At 40.6% G+C, this 23,976-nt stretch overlaps 1 protein-coding gene across 11 annotated transcripts in view; it reads left to right on the top strand.

The window, feature by feature from the left end:
* The window catches only part of myo9aa (myosin IXAa), a 151,854-nt gene extending 129,539 nt beyond the window's left edge, over positions 1-22,315 (top strand). For 4 of the 11 annotated variants that reach the window (XM_088074946.1, XM_042491017.2, XM_042491039.2 and 1 more), the window contains 24 exons: positions 1,632-1,754; positions 2,843-2,992; positions 3,943-4,250; positions 5,184-6,920; positions 8,086-8,185; positions 8,421-8,645; positions 9,364-9,461; positions 9,971-10,098; positions 10,271-10,494; positions 11,115-11,231; positions 11,375-11,563; positions 11,916-11,966; positions 12,194-12,305; positions 13,893-13,954; positions 14,201-14,393; positions 14,504-14,632; positions 15,653-15,758; positions 15,860-15,991; positions 17,114-17,237; positions 17,438-17,485; positions 19,161-19,181; positions 19,559-19,767; positions 19,939-20,081; positions 20,726-22,315. In XM_088074946.1, the coding sequence (XP_087931072.1) occupies positions 1,632-1,754; positions 2,843-2,992; positions 3,943-4,250; positions 5,184-6,920; positions 8,086-8,185; positions 8,421-8,645; positions 9,364-9,461; positions 9,971-10,098; positions 10,271-10,494; positions 11,115-11,231; positions 11,375-11,563; positions 11,916-11,966; positions 12,194-12,305; positions 13,893-13,954; positions 14,201-14,393; positions 14,504-14,632; positions 15,653-15,758; positions 15,860-15,991; positions 17,114-17,237; positions 17,438-17,485; positions 19,161-19,181; positions 19,559-19,767; positions 19,939-20,081; positions 20,726-21,219 (5,223 nt within the window). In that variant the 3' untranslated portion in view covers positions 21,220-22,315. The remainder of the gene's footprint in view (positions 1-1,631; positions 1,755-2,842; positions 2,993-3,942; positions 4,251-5,183; positions 6,921-8,085; positions 8,186-8,420; positions 8,646-9,363; positions 9,462-9,970; positions 10,099-10,270; positions 10,495-11,114; positions 11,232-11,374; positions 11,564-11,915; positions 11,967-12,193; positions 12,306-13,892; positions 13,955-14,200; positions 14,394-14,503; positions 14,633-15,652; positions 15,759-15,859; positions 15,992-17,113; positions 17,238-17,437; positions 17,486-19,160; positions 19,182-19,558; positions 19,768-19,938; positions 20,082-20,725) is intronic. The other 7 variants (XM_042490995.2, XM_042491003.2, XM_042491047.2 and 4 more) reach the window with 7 other exon arrangements.
* The last annotated feature ends 1,661 nt before the right edge of the window (positions 22,316-23,976 follow it).

The following is a 23,976-nucleotide window of genomic DNA, read 5'->3' as shown; positions in this document are numbered from 1 at the left end:
TGTGCTTTTTCATCAGCTACTGGTATGTGAGTGCTGGGAGCTGGTTCATGAAGATAATCAGTGAGTGGCACTAATTCTCCAGACAGGTGCCACTGCAGAGGAGAGCGCAACCAGATGAGGGACAGTGAAACCTCAAACAACAACATAGGATGTGTAATATCAGAGAGCACACTGGACAGTGGAGCTACAGAGTTTTAGACGACTGATATTACAGCCATGAGCTCTCGACGAGTTTTCACTGTGTTCATTCTTAAGCTTTGAGAGTTTGAGGTGGCCTAAAAATGACAGTATGTCATGACTAAATCAGTTTATATTGCCCTTAGTCGCATTAACCTTTTATCAATGCACCAACTTTTCCACTCTTTCTTTTTCTTTTTAAATTTTGGTGTTTCCAATCAGGTTTTTTATGCACATATTGAAAATACACATAAAAACAAGTGGATGGAAAACACACTTTATGAGTTGTTACCAGTTGCGCCAAAAAGACATCTGTCCTTTAAACTCCTGAGACGCTGTTTTGTGAATATGTTTATGCCCCCAAAAAGGTAAAACCACCCAATATTATGCAAGATCTATCTTATTATTAAATAAGATAGAAATAAGATTATTAAAAATAAATAAATAAATCAGAATCAGAACTTTATTTCCCCTTCTTTCCTCTCCCATGTATTATCTCATAACCCCTCACTTTTATCTTGTGACACTTTGACAGGTCCCAAACCCTAGATTGGGAACCACTGGACTAAACAACCAATCTCAACCTTGAACAACTACAACAGTGAAATGCTACGTGGATATTTTTACCTCAGTATTAACAGTATAATAACATAACATACATCACTGTCAACACTTAAGGTCTTTTACTTGCGTTTTTAAAACATTGCACTGGTTCTTCTTCCACCATTAGAAAATAGTTCCCACTAACACTTGAAAATTAATATAAAAATGACACTATGTATTCATTTATTCATGTGGAATGACCTTAAAACCTCATAAAACTGTTTCTGATGAGCTCACTCACATGATTTCAGCACCAGACATCTTCATTTAGCAGAAATTCCCCCCAAACATATTAAGTGCTGCGGTCAGCACTAATGAGAAATATCTTGAGCATGGCATCACTTTGGAGGACTCTGCTGTTTCCCGACTCCTCAGAACAGAGTCTCTCCATTGTCCTCGGCTTTCTGAAACACTCCCCATGCTTGTAATTGTATAAACACAGCATCTGTTTCCCGATCCACCCCCTGCAGCCCAGGGTGCAGAGAGTATTGAATTCAGACAATGGGCCTCAGTTTGAAGAGTGGGAGTTCAGCATATTTATACCATGATGTTCGACCCCCTGCAAATATGGACAGCATGGACGTTTACCTGAAACCACATGTGCCTTGACAGCTTCTTATTTCTGCTCGAGAGATGCTGCAGGAGGCAGCTTCGGTTTCAGCTGCAGGCCAAGATTTATATTTTAAATTCAGGGCCGCAGCGTTGTACATCCCCAACCAATGAATCCTACCAGTGTTAGAACAAATGATGGTAAACATGTAACTGGACAGAAATCTTGTAAAATCCAAAACAGGTACTGTATGTAAACTGACAAACATATTTCTCATTCAGACTTCCTTGTTCTCTTGTAGGATTTTGTCCATCACTTCAGCGTGCTGCTCCCAGAGGGAACCAGTGCCGCCAGAGAGAGCATCCAGCAGAGTCTGGACCAGTTAGACCTGGAACCAGAGGGGTACCAAGTGGGAAAGACGATGGTATTTACCCTGCGCTCTTCTTTTTGTAGTTCCTTTAAATCAAGTGATAAACAAATATCATATAGAAAACATGATGCAACATCTGTTTTTAATATGGAACATTATCCCTAAGTGAATAAGCCTCATCTACTGTACAAACACATTAAAACCGTTTTTTTATTATAGATTACAGTTGAATTTAACACAGTTGAGCTACATTTTGTTTTTTTACATGGTCTTAAAGTTTCAATCAATACCAAAACTACCATGCAGAGTGACAGTTAATTCTATATAAACTGATTAATATTTTAATGGGAACTAGTTTTTCAGCCGTAAAAAAAAAAAAAAAAGGGGTCCGGTTTTGGATATTTCACAAAGTTAAAGTTTAAGCTTCAGGTAAGTTTCGGAACAAGCTGACAGCAATAACAAGATCACTTTATGTTTTTCTCAGAGCCAAAAGCTGCCAACAGCACAGGACACACTGTATTTTTCAAAGCTCAAAGTGTATAATCCAGATGTAAAATGAAAAAGTAGAGTAAAAAAGTCATGGATTTTCTTCCTTTGTGTCATTGCTTGTTGACACTGGCAAAAAGACAATGTTTGGGCTCATTAAGCTGTATATTATTATGAGCTTTATGTTATACTATCTTTAGGAATCTGGAAAATGTTGGTCCAAGACCCAAAATTGATTTACTGAAAATAATGTGGGGGTTTTAAATTACTCAAACTCAGTCAGTTTATTAAACCGTTGAATTACAGAGGCTTTTGAAAGCATCACAGACAAAGGGAAAGGATAGTGTTGGGAATAACCTCTTATTATCTGAAAGCATCCTCTCTCTGGAGAAAAAGCATGTAATAAAGACGGTGCCCCATATTTGGTGCTGGCATGAATGAGTCATGATGGAGAGCTCCCTGCCTTTGGGATGTGTCTATATAATTAGAGGATCATACCTGACATATTTGTGACCATGTGTCCAGCCGGGGATCTCTGCGGTTTGTGTGTGAGCAGAGCTTTTTAAAAGAGTGTGTGTGTGTGGAACCCCATTCTTCATTCTTCACAAGTGTGTGTGTTACCCTGTGCTGACTCTCCTCATGGTTCCTCCCCTCAGGTGTTTCTGCGGGAGGCTGGGCGTCAGCGGCTGCAGGCTATACTCCACGCTGAAGTTCTCAGACGCATCGTCACGCTGCAGCGGCGATTCAGAGCACGGCTGGAGAGGAAGCAGTTTGTCAAGATGAGAGAAGCAGCGATCTGCATCCAGGTACAGCACAGCGTTTTTCATCATCACTGCTCTCATCTACATCAGCATCATTTCCATCTTTTCATTCTGTTTGATTTAAAGAGCTGTGTATTGTGTTTTTGTTTGTTTGTTTGTTGTGGAATACATATATATATATATATATATATATATATATATATATGTAATATAATATAATATAATATAATATTCGGTTGAATTGTAATTAATAATTTGATCATGTCATGTTGACAGAATCATCTGGTACAAATGAATCCAAGCAAATTTAAAAAAACATAAATTTTTTACATTTTAATAATTTTAAAGGCTAACAAGTTAGTTGTTCAAGTAAAAAACAACTATGAATAACTGTGAACACAGTTCATGGCATCAGTAAGCAAATTATGTGGGATTTTCCCTAAATTTGCAACGCTATGATTCTAATCAATATCAGAAAGATACTGATAATTATATTGTGTTTCAGTTTTAGCTCAAAACAGCACAAAATTTGAAGTGAAACAACCCAAATGTTTCTGTTAATATCAGGATGTTTTACTTTAGTTCCTACACTGGAAATTACTTTTAAATTTAATGGGAAATCTATGTGAATGTCCCATGCAAATATAGTTAAAATCAACTTGTCACACAAAAACATGTCCAGTCCAGTTAGGGGTTAATTTGTTTTAAAATTCTATAAAAGAAAATTGAAATTACCTTTTGCATAAACCACAAGAAGGGCAGTCTCTAGCTCATTTGATAGACTGTTGGGCCCGTTAAGTGGCCCTTTGCTGCACTTAATTCCCCCTCACTTCCCTCTCTTGTCTGTGCAGCTGTCCTATCATTAAAAGAAAAAAATCACCCAAAAATAATCTGAAAAGAGTCTACCTATAATAAAGTGACTGTACTTAGTGAGCATGAAATTAGGTTCTGTGCTAAAAGGAAAATAATGCATCAGCATTTTCATCTTTGTATAGAAATGGTGGCGCTTGTTGCGGTCCATAGAAGAGGAGGAGGATTATGACCCTAAAGTCCAGGAGGGGGCAGCCCTGTGTCTGCAGACACACTGGCGAGGTTACCGAGAGCGTCAGAGGTTCAGGCTGTGGAGGGAAGCTGCGCTGGTGCTTCAGAGGGCGTGGAGGTCATGGCTGCACCGGCGGTGCACAGCAGCTCTGGTCATTCAGACGGCTTGGCGCTGTCATCAAGCCAGAGAGGCCTACTTGCGTCTGTATGCTGCTGTGGTACAACTGCAGGCAATTAGCAGAGGCTTCCTCGCCAGGCAGAGGTAAAGACATCATCTGAAACAGTGGTTCCCAACTTGTCCAGCCATGGGGTCCAGGTTTTGTCCTTAGTCATTAGTTCAAGGTCCACTCATTAGAAAAATTACTATGTATTCAATTTTATGTCACAAAATGTATACAACACATGGGCTTCAAACACAACGAAGTAAAACATATTACAAGAATAAAGTGCAATTACTCAAAATTTCGTAAATATATACTCTTGCGGCCAAAAAAGTGCATATTACTGCTTGAAGATCAGTGACATAAAAACTGCAAAGGCACAGCATGTTAATAAACCAAATAATACCAAGAACAGGGCAATAAAATATTAGCTGAACAGCAGGAAGCAGAACTTCAAAACAAAAGCCCTGTCTCAGAAATCTGAAATAAAATGTCTTTTACAAACTTCACAAGTTTGGGAGTCACTTGTGGTCCATTCAGAATGGACCCACAACCCTTTTTTGGACCATGATCCACCAGTTTGGAACCAGTGCTGTAAAACACTTTATCCTGAGCAGCACCACCAGTTCTGTTTTTTTAGGTATAGATGAAAAGCCAACATTCAGCGTTTTTGTGATGCCTCATTCTGTGCAAATAGCTTCTAAGGGAAGGTGACTGCATGATTTTTGTTAAAGATGGTGAAAAGCCAGATTAATCTTTGCACACAGCTCCTGCCTGCAGTGTTATGTGGTGTATTTGGTCATTGTTCAGTGTGCTAACAGGCTGTGCTTATTAAGAGCTTGACATGACGCAAGCAATCCAACCCAAAGCAGCTCTACAATCAGCTGAGCAGCTGAGAGCTAGAATTATATATCAGACTCTAAGTTTGGTGAGGTTTTCATGATTTTTTTAATAACTTAAGTTGTTTAAAATGTTTCTTGATAAAATTAGTAAGAAGTAAGCTAAAGTTGTAACCGTGTCCTCTTGATTGACAGCTTCAAGAAACTGAAGGAGCAGAGTCTGAGGGAGAAGAAGGAGCAGCAGGAGAAGCTGCTTAAGCTACAGAATGGCCAAGTGATTCTCCTGCCAGAAGAAGAGGAGACGCCGCCTGAGAGGATCATGGGGTTGGACCTCAGCACGTGGGAGGATCGTTCCTACGAGCAGCGAGAGAGGAGTCTCCAAATCCTCAGCAGCCATGAAGACCCAGTGAAGGAGGAAGGAGAAGCTAGAGAACATGCCAGGACAAGAGACAGTCCGTCTAAAGTGCAAACTGAAGCAGTGGACTCGATCCAGACGTCCGCTGTGGTGGTGCGAGAGAGGTCCAGAACTGTAGATGAGCCCAGCCAGAAAACCACTCGGGCCAAGAGGGAGAGCCGGCGGATGAGGGAGTTGGAGCAAGCAAAGTTCAGCCTGGAGCTCCTCAAGGTGCGAGCGACCGGCGGCGGAGCCTCGTCCCCGTCCGAGGAGCGACGCTGGTCTGTGGAGCTGGTGCCCCCTGTGACCCCGCCTCTTCGTTCTCCTCAGGGCACGCCCGACAGCCAGAGCTCCAAGGGGAGCTTTGAGCTCCTCAGCATGGATGACGAGCCACCCAAGGCCACAGAGGAGGTGACGGACAGTGAGGACCTCTGCTCCCCTACTCCTCCAGTAGCTCCTGAGCCTGATGTGGTCGTTTCAATGAGCCCGGAGCCAGCTGAACAAAACAGGACAGTTTCTGATGCTGTTGTCCACCCAGGAAGCCAGAGCAAAATAGATCTGGCAGCCCCCACACATCCGCCCAAAATCGAGAACTACCTCCCTACCTTTTACGTCCCAGCTAGTGAGGGCAGCGCAGTCGTCCCTCGTCGTCCCGCTGAAGAGGCCAAACAAGACACAGAGGCAGCCGTCTCTACAGCCACCACCACTGTTAGCAAGCCTCTCAAAGAAAGGCGGGAGTCATCGCGTCGACCTGTCGTGGTGGTCATCAGTATGCAGAAAGAAACACCGCTAAGCCAAGAGCTGGGTGATATTGTCCGTCCCCCTGTAGAAGTTAGAGATAGTGCAGCCCAGACAGGGGAGAAAGAAGACCCAGCTCCTGTACCTCAAGATCCCGTCCCTGTTTCTACCTCTGCCCCTCAGGCTGACCAGGCCGTCATCGAGAAGCTGGTGCGACTGAACGAGGAGAAAGAGGTGAGGCAGCGCAACCAACAGCAGCAGAACGAGAAGGAGATGATGGAGCAGATCAGACAACAGAAAGAAGTTCTTGAGCGCCAGCGCCTTTTCTTCGCTCAGTACGAGAGAGACATGTTTGAGAAACATCGAGGAGAAGCTCTGAGCAGGATACAGCAGAGTCGACAGGGCGGGCAGGATGTCGGTGGAGCTGTGAGCTCCGTAAAGCCCGTCAGACCCAGTTCTCTGCTGATAGAGAGGACAGCAGGTTTAGCTCCTCATGTCAGGACACAGTCGGACTCCACTGTCCCATCAGTGCGCTCTCCCCCAAGCGTAGAACCGCGGGTCAGTGCTCCTCACCCCCAGCTGCCTCCTCCACCTGCTTCTGCTCCCAGAGAGAGACGTAAGGAGAGCAGACCCGTCGCTGAGGGCTGGGCGCCCAAACTCACTCTGGAGTCTAAAGATGGAGGAACCAGAGCGAGAACAGCCGCCAAGAAGCCACCAAGTCATCAGGGCACCGCAGTTAATATGACGGATAAAGCGGGCAACATCTTCTTCTCTCCAAAGGACAAAGTGACATTTACAAAGTGAGTAATGAAGTAAAACAATGCTGTTTTTTTGCTTGCACTTTGCATGTTTTTGTTGTTGTTTTTATCAGAATCAGGTGTGATTGACAGCTGAATGTGTCAGACGATGTGCTCGTGATCAATAGCGCTGCCTGCGATTGGGTTGGACAGGTGTATGGTTGGGAACTCAATACTGTGGCTCCACTTCCTGATAACTAATGCTGCCTTCACATGCTCCTCAGAACTATGGTGTACTCTCCAGCTGTGCAGTCATAATTACAACATACACGCATTCGAGTGCTCTGGTCACAAAAAAGCCAAATTCATAGACGCTAGAAGTAGGAAGGTTGTTTTTTCGTGGCTGATGTTTTACCGAAAGCAAATAGCACAGAGCTCCTTTGTGCTTTGGTGGCAGAACAAAACACGTAGAACGAACGTCAGGTATGCAGTTAAGTTTTTATTTGTTTATAAGCTTAAATATAATCAGTTTATATTTGCTTAGCTAGCTTTATGTTCCTGTTATCTCAGTGAATGAGGGCTTAAGATGTTGCAAAGGGAATTGCAACAAAAAACGTCTCTGTTGACACTGTTTCCATGGTTTCCGCCATTTCTGCTGCCCTGAAACGTCACGCAAACATCGCACCTCTGGCATCATCAAAATATCTCAATTTCCCATTCATAATTATAATTATGACTTTGGAGGGCCGTTCATGTTCTCGGAGGTCATAAACACGGTAAATACGATGTTTCTGCTGAGCACGTGAAGGCAGCATCAGTTGCAGAGTCTGGCTTCAAATTATGTCATCAGCACAAGATGGCAGCGTTTGAAGCCGTGATGTTTTAGCTTCGTGTTTGTACAGGAGAGGAGATGTGCTGTCTGTCTTTATGTACAGTGCACGGTGCTGCCCTGTGGTAATGTCACAAATGCATCGTCGCAGAGGACTCCTCGCCGTATGGATTTGACACAGTGACATAGACGAATAAGCCGAAAGTAAAACAAAGACTGTAACAATTTTCATCAAGATTAGCTAATTTTTCCAACAAAAAAGAAGCACCATCATACTTATTTAAGAAGTGCTAAAAATACATCATACAAGTGTGTATTAATAACATTTTTATTAACATTCTTGGTTGCAACTTTATGGAATTCTTTCCTCTATTCTGTTTTCCTCTTTTTGTCCGTCAGGTTTGACAGTGATGCTGTCGCTAAAGAAACACCTGCAGCCGTTCCCAGAGAAGGACCGCCATCAGTCTCCAAGCCCTCTAAAGGAACAAAAGCGCGGGAGGTAAGCAAGCAAGCATCCTTTCTCCTTTTAGAAAACAGACATACAGCATGTTTTTTGCGAGTTTGCAGGAGTGCCTTTTTGTGTTGTGAATGAATTAATGAATCTTGGCAGCTCCCAGTCTTACACTAAAAACGACACAGCTGACCTACACGAAGAACAAAATGAACTGAAGCTAGTTGCCGGTCATTAAAGGCACCTTTTAAACATGCTGTTATCACTTCTGATGAAACTCCAGGTCGGCAGAGCGGGCCAAAAAAAGAAAGCCAGAATGGCACGGACCCGCTCCGACTTCCTCACCCGCGCCCCCATCCTCTCAGTTGGGGGCGACTCAGACGAGGATGACATTGATGGCGACAGCCCCGTCAGCCCCGTCAGCCCCCGTCATTACACTCTACCCCTCTCCAAACAGAGCTCCACGGAGGCGGGCTTAAGAGAGTCCTGTTTCAGTGACTCAGACATGGTAACAGGCACCAATCAAGCCAACAGTGGCCCTCTCTACACGTTCCTAAAGCGTGGCTTCTCTTTGACGTTTCTAACCCCCTCAGCAGAGAGAGCACAGATCACTGACTCAAACCGAGCTGCAACAGACTTTCTAAAAATGTACAATAACTTTAGATAAGAGTTAGTTTTGAATTGTGTTTTCCCTTTAACGCTTAGCATAGTTGCTTTTCTAACGTGATTGGGCTTTCTTTCTCTCACAGCTGTAACACTGACTAATTTCATGTTTTATTTTTCCTGGTTATTAACAATGTTTGCATGTTACTTGGTGATAATACCTCTTAGCATGTAGCACTAGTCACAAGTCAAACCTGGGAATCCTTGAAAACAGTCATTACACTCTTGACTTTCATCTTTTAACAAACCTCTTCAGTCTTTTAACCGCTCTATTTCTGGGACAACTGATTTCTTTTTCCTGGTGTCATATGTTTCAGATATACTATTTGTTGTGTTTGTAATATCATGATTGCTATAAACAGCATTTACACTCTCCCATACCTAGAAAAAGTTCCTGTAAATGTAGCTGGTGCATCTGCAGTGATGTGATGCCGCCATCTACTGGCTTGAACTTGAACTCCTCAGATATGTTCTCATGGGCCAGAGGAAAATTCACAGCAGAGAGGCTTTTCTTTTGGTTTTTGCATTTCTTTAACATTTTATCCAACCTGACCTTGTTTCAGCCTGCAAGCACTGAGGAGCAAAAGAAGATACACAAAGCTATGTCGTCTGGAGATTTGGTCAAAGTGGACTCACTACGCAAGAACTCGCAAGATGGAAGGTTTGTTCTTCAACTTAGCAATGCTTGCATCCAGGGTGCAGTTACTCCAGGGTGAATGAAATCCAAAAACTGAGAAAATTCTTAAATAAAAGTAAAGAGGGACCACTTTTAATGCATGTGTTTGGCAAGTACTGAGCATACAACTGGATGAATGAAATTTAGATTATGGTGCACAACTTCTGTGAGAATTTGCAAATGGATGTTGTGATATAGTTTTGCTGTTGTTAAATGCAACCCTATTAACTTCAGTTCATAAAGAATTGTTATGATCTGAACTAATTTTTTGGATTCTTTGTTCACTGGTAGTATGCGAGAGAAAAAAAATTATTCATCATGAATTTAATGTAACAAACTATGTTCAAATGATCATTTTTTGGTTGAAGTATTCCTTTAACAGAAATATTTAGAGTGTTTTTGTCACTTATCACTCAAAGCTATTTACTTTTTTGATCTCAATTTTTCATTATTAATCATATAATGTTTATCGGTTTTGTTTTCATTTTGAACAGGGTTCGTAAGATGCGTTTCTGGGGCAAGACAAAGTACGGGGATAAGAAGACATCCAGAGAAAAGCTGATCTGTGGGGGTGACTCTCTGGATGGAGACTATGGCGACACTGGGCCATTGCTAGGAGACGGTGTGTTATCCAAAAGCAACTAAATATATTTCAAGGACTCTTGGGTTGGATGCTAAAATACTGTATTTTTAAAATCTTTGAATGCACCTGAAGTTCATTTGACCGCACAAATCCTTTTAAACTGGTAACATTCCCATTGAAGTTTGACTGACTGGACTCTTATGGCACACAGCAGGTCAGGAGAACATGTCGCCCCCCTGCAGTCCCGACCTGACGCTGGATCGAGGCTTCAGAGACCTGAAGGAGAACAAGGAGCCATCTCCGAAGGTGAAGCGAAGGCGCAGCGTTAAGATCAGCAGTGTGGCTCTAGAACCTGCTCAGTGGCAAAACGACGCGCTGCAGATCCTCACCTGCACCAACGACTACCGGAGCATGAACGACTTCCTCATGAAGAAGGTAAACACAAACACGCTCTCTCTTATTGTCTTGATGTATATGTGTCAAGATTTAGTTTGCAGGTTTACTTCAACAGCTTAAATTTTAACTTTCGACATCAGTTTTCTTGTGCTGTGTTCAGACACCTTTCACAGATGTGAATCTTTGAAACCTGTTTCGAAAACATAAGGGAATAACCAACTTGGAAAGAAATGCCCCACAAATTGCAAGACATTAGTAAAAGATGAGAAGAAAATTAAAAATTACTTTAAAATTATCCAAAAATAGGGAAAACATTATTTCTAATTTAAAAAATATATATTTAAAAATATGTTACAAAAAATATAAGGAAATAAATTAATGTTTTTCATTTTCTTGTTTGTTGTGTGTTTTTTTCTCTTCTTATTTTCAGGTCATTTTTTGTAACTTTTACTAAATCTTTCCTAATGTCATGTTGAGTTGCTCGTTGCATTCTCCCCCCGTTTTTGAAAGAAATCAAACCAATTTGCTCAGGTCTCTAAGGGTTAATGCAAGGAGAAAAACTCCAAACTCATGTCGAGTTTTCATTAGTGACATCTTTTCAAAGCTACTCCTAGCTAGCTCCATATTCACGCTAACAAAATTATCATCTCAAATTTTAGATCAACGACTTGGACACAGAGGACAGTAAGAAGGACACCATGGTGGACGTCGTGTTCAAAAAGGCTCTGAAGGAATTCCGTCTAAACATCTTCAACTCTTACTCCACAGCTCTTGCAGTAAGTGATAACCTTAAATAACGTGATGAGGAGTACAAAACTGTGATTAAATCAAAATTCTTTTGACATTAGATAAAGGACTGGAACACTATTTCCACATGAGACAGATAAATACTTTGTGACCTTGCTGTCTTCCTCCCTAGATGGACGATGGTAAAAGTATCCGCTACAAAGACCTCTACGCTCTGTTTGAACACATTTTGGAGAAGACCATGCGACAGGAGCAGAGGGACTGGAGAGAGTCTCCTGTCACAGTGTGGGTCAACACCTTTAAAGTTTTCCTGGATGAGTTCATGACGGAGTACAAACCTCTGGACAGCACGCTCAGCAAGGTACACACAAAAAAAAGTGTCTGTGGACTGCTCAGGAAAACATGGATTTTGGATGTCTAAACTTTTAAAAGAAAGTTTAAGCTCCTTTGAGTTTATTCAGTTTTGGGGGTATGGTTAAAAATATTCATTAATTGTTGCAGATCTGATAAATTTGTGATGTTTTTTTTAATGTGTGTAAGGAAAGGAAGCATCTTAAACTACAAACTGCTAAATGTCATGTACTGTGGTGTATAAAGGTGTGTTAGTTTGCTATAATTTGTAGATTTTATCTTTCATGTCTTACATATACACTGACATAACTTAATAGATAAAAAAGCATACTGTTGCTCTGTTTTGTCTTTATATTCTACAGCAAGTAGCTAAACCTGAACGCAAAAAACGGAGGAAAAAGGACACTGACATTGTAAGTCTCTTTTTTCATGCTCATCATGATTTTATAAAAAGGCAACACCCTAATCCAATAGGGAGTTCTCTACTTCTCCACTTGTTCTTTGGAATAACAGGATATAAATATACTAGAGACCAGAATAGAAAAGGCTTTAAAAAAAAAAGGAAAAAAAACACATATAAATGTGAAGAGAAATATGCATGTGAACTCCAGATGAACCTGAGCTCTGCTGCCCTCTGCAGGTGGAGGAGCATAACGGCCACATCTTCAAATCCACCCAGTACAGCATCCCCACGTACTGTGAATACTGCTCCTCGCTCATCTGGATGATGGACCGTGCCTGTGTGTGCAAATGTGAGTGTGCATGTAAAATATCACGGCAGGGATTCAGCAGACCTTGAGAATCCCTGAATGTCACACACTGGATCAGAGAAAATTTGTCTCAAAAAGGTTCTAAAATTTAACAAAAGGGCGTGGGTGCCTTGGAAGAGGTTATTAGATCTGATTAGATTAAAATAACTAATTAGGTGTCCTCCTATCCCTGTTAGAGCGCATACCATTAAGGCTGAGCCCTGAGGCCTTTTGCTGTGTGTCATTTCTCTCTTTCTTTCTCTCTCTGTCTCTGTCTCTCTCTCACTATCAAATTAAGCAGAAATGCCAAAAAATCTCAAAAAAGAATAAAACAATCAATTGATAAAAAAAGACAGAAAATTATTCAACAATTTCAAAACAGTTTTTGTTTTATCTGTTAATAAAGGGGGAAAAACATATTTGCTACCTCCAGTTTCTTAACTAAAAATGTGCTGCTTGTTTATGTAAATGTAATTGTAAAAAGAATAGTTTGGGAACATAGGACCTCTAACACTGTCCAGTTTGGCTCTTGAAACTCATCCATTGCTTTTTTTCCGACAGTTTTTTAATTTGATTTGGAATTTCGCAGCACAACAACTCGAGGATAACACTTAAAATAATTTCTAAAAATGCTTATTTCCAAAGTGGTCCTCGGTCACAACACCAAACAATGCATGAAAACATACATACACAAAATATAATAATTATTATTATTATTATTATTTATTTTTTTTTACAAAATTACCAAATGATCATTCCGTTAATTGACTAAATAATCAACAGGTCAATTGCCAGTGAAAATAACTGGAAGTTGCAGCACAAAAATGTATGTGCTGTTGAAACACAGTGGACCTTAAAAATAAGACATTTTATCATAATTTCTTTAATATTATGCCTAAAACACCAATTAAGTGGAAACAAGTTTAATGTTTAGAAAAGAGCTTGGTGGTGGAAAGGCCAAATAATTGAACCTTTAAACTGACGTCAGTGACTGCAGGAACCCTGCCACGTGCACACACACACACACACACACACACACACACACACACACATATACACGCTCATACAGTCAACTGATAGTACCAACACCAGAATATAAGATTAATTTATTGTCATTGTGTATTTAAACAAAAAACAACTGTCCAAGCCAAATCTTTTTGCCCAATAAACTTCACACAGACATTCACATGAACTTGTACACACACACACACACACACACACACACACACACACACACACACACACACACACACACACACACACACACACACACACATCTGTGGCCGAGCTGTATTCAGTCTGGCCTCAGACAGAGAGCCCCACCCTCTCTCCCTCCTCTGCCATAATCAGATTGTTTTCAACTGGACTCATGGGGTCTGCGGCTCCGTCTCGGCACAGATTTCCTCACACAGTTTGTCCTTTATTCCCTCAGGATGTTTTCCTCTCGCCAGCCAACGCTGCTTTGGTCTCTCAAGCGATAACGTTTTTTTCCCCCTTTTGTCACAACTTTTTGCTGAATAATGAGGAGGCACTGCCTTTCTGTGGAGAGTGGAAATGACCCGTTTGATTTCTCTGGTTGTGTTTATCCAGTGTGCCGCTACGCCTGCCACAGAAAGTGCTGCCAGAGGACGACCACCAAATGCAGCAAGAAGGTGAGCAGGTCACAACAATGTCCCATGACACTAATTGTTTTACTGGTGGTGTATTTACAGTGGATGGTGTTATTTCTGTCACATAACACCAGCAGTCCTAAGTCCTAAAAAAAAAACTGAGCTGGCTGAGAATTTTCTTGTTTGCGTTTTGAATTATTACTATGTTTTGGTTTTTTTTGCTGCATGCATTTGTGTGCAAAACATGTCTATGTGTTTTTAACAGAGTGTATTTGTGTGTGTGAACAGTTTGATCCAGAACTTTCCTCCAGACAGTTTGGAGTGGAGGTTTCTCGTCTGACTAATGACGAGAGGACAGTGCCCCTGGTCGTGGAGAAGCTGATCAACTACATCGAGATGCACGGCCTCTACACTGAAGGAATATACCGTAAATCTGGCTCCACCAACAAAATTAAGGAACTCAAGCAGGGACTCGACACAGGTGAGAGATACTAGCCGGTTTTTAATACTGAGTAGAGATTAATAAAGAGGAATAAATACGATCACTAACTGTTGGTTTGGTTTGTCTGCGCTCTCCTTGTGACTGCACAGATGTTGAGAGCATGAATCTGGACGACTACAACATCCATGTAATCGCGAGTGTTTTCAAGCAGTGGCTGAGAGACCTGCCGAACCCTCTGCTGACATTTGAGCTCTATGAGGAGTTTATACGTGCCATGGGTGAGTGATCAACATCTAACCCCGTTGTGCTTCAAATGCATCACTACTTCTCTCAGTCTTTCTTTATTCGGGTCTCCATAGAGTGCTGCAGGGATGACGTGTTTTTGTAGGCCAACTCGGAAGTTAGCGTCGCCTTGGTTCCCTGAACAAAGCCAACGGGATTTTTCCATTAGATTTTGGATTATTGCAGAAAATAAGTTCATCTCAGCAAGCAAAAGTTTATGAACACATTTTGTTCAGCAAGATAATCTTCACAAATGAACACCACTTTCATGATTTTTGAAGCCTGAATGCAGTTATTAGAGGTAAAAGCCAACGTTAGGCTATAAACAAATCACACCACAAAGAGGCTGTCAAGCCATCTTCGGCATGACATTCTGTAGTCTCACCTATATTCACAAGTGATGTATTTACTGATGGATTTTTGGGGGGCTTTTCTTGCCTTCATTATAGTGCAGTTAGAGAGTAATAGGAATGCTAATACCTAATAACATAAATCTATCTGAATGACCTTAAATGATATATTTATCTGTCCTGTACTTTCACACATTTAATTCAAAGAAAATAAAATCTTAAAATATATTTATTGTCTCTACCAAGAGGGATTTCTACCTTCTTACACCATTTGGTCATAGTTTACAAACCCTGACATGTTTGGAGATAATGAATTTGAACTGTTCTTTAATACTCTTCAACAACATACACCAGCAATGAATTCTACCTGACCAGAGCTCCGTACTCAACTGTTTTACTGTTTATTACTTGTCTTTGCTTTAGAAATCATAAACCTTTGTTCTGTTGCATATCATGTTTGATAAGTGTACTGAGAGAATAACTCTCAGAATGTCTTTGGTGTTAGTGTTTCAGTACATTTCTGACTATATTGAAAAGAGCACACTAGAGATTCTGCCCACAACAAAAATGTATGATTGGGATCAGCAGAAGATTTATTAGTTTGCTGTTACAGTAGATAGATCCATGCAGCAGATGGTGATTTGTCTTGTTGGAATGCCTCCTCAGGTTTGCAGGATAAAAAGGAAACGATCAGAGGAGTGTATTCAGTTATCGACCAGCTGAGCAGAACTCACCTGAACACTTTAGAGCGCCTCATATTTCATCTTGTCAGGTAAGAATCTGTTCTTATGGTAATCTTAGAGAAGGATTAGCACATGAAACTGCTTTATTTCCCCCCTGACAGACTGCTCTAATACTGAATTTATGATCTAGGATCGCTTTGCAAGAGGAGACAAACCGTATGTCAGCGAACGCCTTGGCTATAGTTTTTGCTCCCTGTATCCTGCGCTGTCCTGACACCATCGATCCACTGCAGAGCGTCCAGGACATCGGCAAGACGACCGCGTAAGAAAATGCTTTTTGTCTATCAAATGAATTCTGTGCCTTTACCCTTAAGGGTGTGATTCACAAAGTGTTACAGGGCATAGAGTCATTTCAGTGGGGGCCATATGACCAGGTGGAAACATTGGAGTGGACCTGAAGATGAATTAATCTGTTTCATGAGGAAAGAATTCACAAAACCCTTTTCAAGGGTGGCAAGATCCAGTTTAGCAATATTTATTCAGAAAGGAAAAGTGCAGTTTGAACAGATTTTTGATGGGGAAGAGAAGAAGTCAAAGCCAAAGGCAACCAAAGTTATTGTCAGGTTCAGGGTCGTTGTAGCAGAACAGCCTTGTGTAAGAGAGAGAGAGAATTCTATTAATCCCAAAATTAAATTTTACTGTTACAGCAGCTTAGAGCAAAAAACCAAAAAACCTATACAATACTTATCAATAGTGTAAAATCCATGTACTAATAAGGCAATAATAACTGCAATAAAAAGTGGGAGAATTTTTTCTGTGTTTGAAGTGAACATGAACATTAAGCAAGTCATGCAAAATCATCAGCAGCAGCGTTTGTTTTTTCAGGGAAAACTGACTCAGCATTAAGCTCTTCAGGAATTTACATTTATACGTGCTAGAGGGACACATATGACAACAACCAAAATAAAAGGATGAAAAAGTTCATAAAAGCAAATAACTAGAAGCGACGTCTAGCAGGAATAATAAACAGCAATGAAAACATTAAAATGACAAAAAAAGTTAAATAAAAATAAATAAATAATACTTGCAATAGTACTTGCATAAATCTAAATTATGCTGTTAATGTTTTATGCTGTTTTGGATCAGATCATTTAAAGATGTTGAAAGGTGAATTAGTTCATTACCTACACAACAATAACTTTGGATAAAAATATGATTAATTTGGCTTGCTTTGCTGCAGGAATTCGTAAATTAAGTCTGATGAAAACTGATGAGATTTGTTCTTTTTAACCAAAAAATGTGAAAACCACTTGCGTTAGGGGAAAATACAAAGGTTATACTGTATTGCACTGTACATCTTTTTTTATTAGCATAATGTGAACTCATTTTGCTGTGCCATTAAGTATTTTCAGTCTTTCTGAAGTGGTCTTGCTTCCCTCCGCAGGTGTGTAGAACTTATCATATGTGAACAGATGAATAAGTACAAGGTTCGCCTAAAGGACATCAGCAGCCTGGAGTTTGCTGAGAATAAGGCCAAGTGCAGACTGACCCTCATTCGACGCTCGATGGTAAGAACAGATAATGAATATAATTTATCCCACTGTTCACTTAGATGAATCACATGTTTGCAGTGACTCATTGATAATTTTACCTAACTGAGCCATCCTAAAAACTCCTTCAGTGCTGCACCTTCCCTGATTTCCTCCTCTCTAAACTGTTTTTCACCTCTCCAGATTTTCCTCCCTAACCTGTCCTTTCCTTTACCCAGAAACCCGTACTAATAGCTGTTAGGTTTATGACCATAGCGCGCACTATGGTATGTATTCACACACCATGGATTACATCCCTAATTCATCATCCAGTGGTGATGTCGTTGTGGTACCGATCACTGTATAGTCTCATCTCTTTAAATATTAACATCTGTCTTCCCCATCCCGAAAGCATGACTCATCACTTCACTTAGTCTCTGCTTCTGTGTTCTGTAACTGTGAATGAAAGCATTATGTAATCATGCAATCACTTCTAATAAGATTTATATAATGCTGTATGGTTTATGGAGCATAGAAAGTTAACATTTTTTCAGCATATTTTATGAATTAAGATCTGTTTTTAGCAAATACTTCCTGGACAGATCAGTGTCTCATTTTTGTAAGAAATCTCAAATGGGAAATTGGAAAATATTATTTTATTTTTGTAATTACTTTATCTGAGTAAATTGTGGACAGAGATCATAATTAAGTTGTTTTCACATTATAGGGACAATTCAACCCAAAATGAAAGATACATATTTTTGCTCTTACCTGTACTGCAGTTTATCAATCTAGATTGTTTTGTTGTGAGTTGCCGAGTGTTGGAGATATCGACCGTCTTCTCTCAGATATAATGTACTTTTTTGGGAGTTTTGAGCACCAAAAGCTTAGTGTCATGTAGTTCCATTACACTCGCTATGGCCAATATCTCTAACACGCAGAAAACAATCTACACTGATAAATGGCACTACAGGTAAGAGGTAAAATATGTATCTTCAATTTCAGATTGAACTTTCTCATAAAAGAGAAAATGATTTTTAAAACTGGACTCTGTTTTCCTGTGCCTTTGAGTCTTAGTGTCTAATAGACGAGGCAATTTTTGAAATTGGTCCAGTTTTGAAAAGAGCTGCAGCAGCAGCAGTGAAACAGGCTGAAATGTAATCCCTGTGGGCAGCTGAGCACAGTCAGTTATTGTTTTGTCCACTGACAGACTCAGAATATCTGACAACATTTTGGAACCCTACAGAGAAATTAAAGGTTTTTTCTTACCTTTCGCTGGTCTGTTTGTTATTGTGAGCATGTCTCGCCTCTGTCTTGTTGTGAAATCTCGCGAGAGGTGACTTGTTGCAGGAAAAACAATAGTGGAAATATTTGTGAGAGTTGAAGGGAGGAGTGCCAGGATTTGCATGTTTATGTATGATCAAAAAGATGTTTAATTTCAATGACAATGTGGAAAAGTGAGATTTCAGGACGAGACTTCTCCTTGAGGGAAACACACCAACAAACACAACAAAGTAGTGTAAAGTAAAGAAAAACTTTTAATATCTGTTGTGAGATGCTTTTAATAACAATCTGAACCTGTTTGTTTAAAGGGAATTACATGGCAGCCTGTTTCTTCAGTGTCTTCAGTTCTCTGAATACTGGACCGATTTCCAATTTTGTTGTCTCCATTTGTCACTTAGACACAAAAACATGGGCAAATAGGGTCCAAGTTCAAAAACACAAAAGTTAATATTAAAGTGTTAGAGGACTCTTATTGTGCATTTCTTTAGCAAATATCATTTCTAAATCAGACAACTGTTACTGTCTGTTAGTATAAGTCCCTGAGCTGTACACATTATCTGCCACTCAGCTAGAAAGGCAGTGGATCAGCAAGATGTTAATACTGCAGATTAAAACTTACTTTTATGAGTGCAGCATTACTGATTACTTGTCTTTTTGCTTCTCACTTTTGCTCTTAAGAAGACAAATGCAGCTAAAAAGGTAAAGTCTGTGTATTGATGTGTTGCGTCTACTTTTGTGTTTGATCGGTCTGTTGGTGCTGCTAGATGTTTTTAAATGTGGCTGGTGTTTTCATGTGGTTTATTCACTGCATGTGTGCGTGAGCGACCTCTCGCTGACTGGGTAGAGTGTGCACTCCATACAGGCTGAGGCCTTTGCAGCGGCGCAGGTTTGATTCCAACCATGGCTGCGTGTCATTGCCCCTCTCTTCTCCCAGTTTCCTCTCTCTCCAGCTGTATTATACTAAAGGCAAAAAAAATCTTTAAATGAAGTGGTGAAATATAATGTATGTGAAAGCATAACTTTATCTTTGGAGTACAGATGTAATATTCACATTCTGCTCTTAATTTGTTTCTCAGGGAAAAGGCCATGTACAGCGACCAACCTACTACACGCCCTCTCCTCCGGTTAGCCCGCGGCTGCCATCGGTGGCAGACCCCGTTATAGAGGAGAGCGGTGGTGAAGAGGGAGAGGATTCGTTTTCCGAAATCTCAGAGCATCAGCAGGCAGCTATGCAGCAAGAAGAGAGAGTGCTGACAGAGCAAATTGAGAGCCTGCAGAAAGAGAAGTAAACACCTTCAGTGCACTTAAAATGTTACATTATCTGTAATTATTAATGCATTGGAACAATAGATGTTTTGAAGAATTTAATTTAAAAAGTAACATTTCCAATTTGTTTGCATAATTACTGTTAGCTGTCTCATCACTCTGTTCATCTGGTTAATGTTTGCCTCTGCAGGGAGGAGTTGACTTTTGAGATGCTGGCTCTGGAGCCACGGGCGTCAGATGATGAGACCCTGGAGTCAGAGGCCTCTATCGGTACAGCAGACAGCTCTGAAAACCTCAATGTGGACTCTGAAGGAACCATTTCTGATTTCTCTGGTATGTCACTTTGCAGAAGCTCACTTTCAATTTGCAGCTGCTGCCGATAGCTGTGGCCAGAGGCATTATGTCTTCAGGTTGTCTGTCCCACTTTCATGAACACAATATCTCTTGTGATATAAAACACCTTAAGGGAGTTTCTTAAAATCTGACACAAACATTCACTTGGACTCAACAAAGAACTGTTTAGAATTTTGCAGTTGAAGGTCAAAGGTCACTGTGACCTCACAAAACGTGCTTTTGGCCATAACTCAAGAATTCATACACTAAGTAAAAAATCTCACACAAATGTCTCATAGGATGAAATGATAAAGTGGTGAAATTTTATGTGCCAAAGGTCAGCTTCACTGTGACATGATAATGTTCTGTAAAAACACATTTCAGGCCATTAGTCAAGGTCATAACTCAGGAACAGAAGGGGAGACATTTGGTGTGATACTGAACTGGTGACTCTAATCTTGAAACCGTGTCGATTGTGTCAATTGTCTGTACTGCCGAGGGGGAATGTTTCACAGACAGTGATGTAAACTAAGTGCAACTTTACTTGTGCGCAGAAACCAAAGGTGGTAATTCTAGTTTATGTGTAAATAGGGAAAAAATATGGGAAAAACTCAAACTCAACTTGTCTCTGTCTTTCATTGCAGAGAGAGGTCCGGGGTTGACTTCCCCCTGGCCTCGGAGATCTGACATGACTAGCCCCCGACGCCGCGCTCTACGCCGTCAGCCTGACTCCCTGGACTCTGTGGACTCTTGCTCCAGTGTTTCTTCCTACTCCTCCTCATCACACTTCCATCCTTCATCCTCCTCCTCCTCTACCACCACTAGGCGCTTTCGTTTCCACTCCAAGTCTCCCACATCAGGCTCAGGTCCAGCCCAGGCTCAGGCTCTGAATGCATCTAAAGCCTCACGCTCCGACAGCATAGCCAGTAGCCTTACAGGAGATCAGGAAGGTGCATATGATGAAAGGCCCCAGTTTACCAGCCGAGGCACCTTCAATCCAGAGAAGGGCAAACAGAAACTTAAGGGGGCCAAGCATTCAACCCTGAGGCACCCCAGAGACGGTAGTGGCAACGGCAGGGACCCTCCAGACATACCACAGCAGCTGGTATTGTATGGCAGTAATGAATTCATGGTATGAAGGACAGTGGGACACCAAAGCACTCCCTATCCAACTCCCTGGCAGGTGTAGACGTTCTCAATGGGAGATAGCGACTGATCTCCACTCCTCAAAGCACTTCTTGCTTCTTCTCTCGCCTTTCTTTGTTGAAGTCTGCAAAGAAGAGTCCCCAAGTGCCGTGTACAGTGTTTCCAACCTCCAAAGGGCGGAGAAGTTTGCCAGAGGGACAAGAATCAGTGGAAGGACTCCTCTAAAACTGCCACCATGCTCTCACAGTGCCTCGGCAGCTCTTTACCCGTCGTCATGAGGAGCCGCACTGAGCAGGAGGACAGAGAAAAGGGAATGTTGGAATATGCGGAAGACCACTCAGCATCAGGGAATGTTACAGAGCTGGAAAGCAGTGTACTACAGTGAATAAGAAGAAATCAGGCAACGTCAGGCGTCACGGATGTTACAGTGAACTTAAAGCTCACCATTATTAGCTGCTTTATGAGTTTACAGTTCATAACAATCAGTGTAAGCAGTGGTTGCTCTGTTACTACAAATTTATTTTTCCCTTATTTAATAAATTTTAATGTCACAGAAATTCTTTATAGCATATAATATACAGGTATAAATACTGTACAAAGCCGGAACACCAGCCTCTGCTGGGTAGCTGAAGTCAAATATTTATCTTTTTTTTGAGTATCTTGGACAGAGATGTACGGATTTGGGCAGTGGATGATTTATGTGTGTATGTGCATGTGCCGAGCGCTCATGCGTGACTGTGTGTGTGAGAAAGAGAAAAACCACTCCATGTGTTTTTAAGTTTGTGCTGCTTCTTTTTCCCCCTTACAAGGGAAATACCGCCATCAAAGGGACCAAGTGAGCTGGTGTGTATTCCAGCCAAAGGGGATCCCAGCTCTGTAAAGAATGTCAGATATGTAAAAATCTCTGCATTCACTGCTTAACAGCCATACAACAATTGTAATGTACAGTACAGTTCATATGTACAGTATAGTGGACAAATGCCATTCTATTCTTGAGACCCATTGTTACCCCCCGACTCCCAAACCCATCCCCACCTCCTGTCTCTAAAGTGTTTGCTCAATAGCAACCAAGAAAAAACATAAAATCAGCTCGTCTTTTGTCTTTATTATTGAGAATGTTTATGTTTTTAGCCTGTATTTTTGCATAATGTTTGTTATCTAGGTCTATGTTGAAATACCTAACACAGCACAGTACAGTAGGTGATATATTTGGAAATATTCCTTTTTTACATTTGACATTAGGAAAAACACAGGTGTTACTAATAACATCAATATTGACTGTATTCAAGTGTCATGGTATGTCATGACAGTAAGCAAGCATGTACAATACTGAGACCCTAAAACTGAAGCAGCTAAATGACATTTAGCCATTGTCGATTTTATTATTTACATCTGTGCTTCTGTGAAATGTCAAAATGTCTACCCTGAATAATACACACAAAAACACTTAACCTGGACCCTATTTGTGTTTAAGTGACTAATGGAAAAAAACAATTTTGAAAACTGGTCTAGTATTGACCAAGAGGGCTGCAACCGGCATCAGCGAAACAAGCTGCAGTTTAATCACTTATCACGACAGCAATTTGTGGACTATTTCTGATTAACCAAAAAGAATATTACTCTTTAACAAAAAGGTTTATCTCACACTTGAAATAACAATCTGAGCCTGTCAGTGACAAAACAAGCACTTCTAGTGGATGTTAAGCTCATCCACTCATTCATAGCTGCCGGCTGCAGCCCTCCTGCTCAATACTGGACCAACTTAAAATATCATTGAGGGCACACACATCCAAAGGACTTTTACAGGTGCTGGATCAAAAAGTCCAACCAAGGCAAGATCTTCTTGAGGCATTTTGGAAAATGCCTGAGGAACATCTCTGTTAGATTGAAACGTTGCACAATTAAAATTTATTGGGGGCTTTTAATACAGTGTGCAGGTCTTTTAATTGATTATTGTCCCGATTAGTCACTTAGACACAAAAATATAGAAAAATAGGGTCCAGGTTGAAAAATACAAAAGGTACACTTTAAGTAATTAAAGCAGTATTGGATCCAGGAGACGGATTTTACATTGCTTTATTTAAATGATACACAGTCAGTGACACCACAAAATAATATGATATATTACAACACATTTTACGAGGGTCCCGCGTCAATGTTAAAGTCAAACTATGTTACTTTCGATGCAATATAGAACAGCTTTTCTCCATTCAGTAAAGACAGTGGTTTTGCTGCTACAGTCTTACTCGGTTTGGTATGACCAGTAGATCATGGTGGCTAACTACCATAAGCAAATTAGATATTGTTGTGTCCTTAAGTTGCTGACTTATGATTCATCTCTACTACAGTTTTATTAAATTTTAGAATTTTATTTAGCATAATCCTATAAATGTCACAACACAGGTTCAGTAAAAGTTGTGTCAGGTGATTTTACAGGAAGACACTAAAGTGTTTTCTGACTCTTTTTTGCCTCAAAGATACATATCATCTGCTGCATTTTAGTAAAATTACACTTGTCTCAGTTTGTGTGTCTTATAGCAAATATTTACCCAGTCAGTGGCCATGTTTGTCCTACTGCATTTCATAATCTTTGATAACCATGGGTTTCATAATAGTTTCACATCCTGGTTGCAGTATTATTGCTTTATGGATCTGCTGTCTCCTTCAAGAAACAAAATGAGACATAAGTTCTGGCTTCTGCTGGGGAACAGGTAAATTACAGTACACTCTTTCTGTGTTGCTGGATTTT

Source organism: Plectropomus leopardus, chromosome 1 (assembly GCF_026936395.1).
Source record: "Plectropomus leopardus strain MGB_pleo_1.0 chromosome 1, ASM2693639v1, whole genome shotgun sequence".
Classification (NCBI taxonomy): Eukaryota; Metazoa; Chordata; class Actinopteri; order Perciformes; family Serranidae; genus Plectropomus; species Plectropomus leopardus.
Note: the sequence above shows the minus strand (reverse complement) of the source record. Positions and strands in the feature narration are given on the sequence as shown.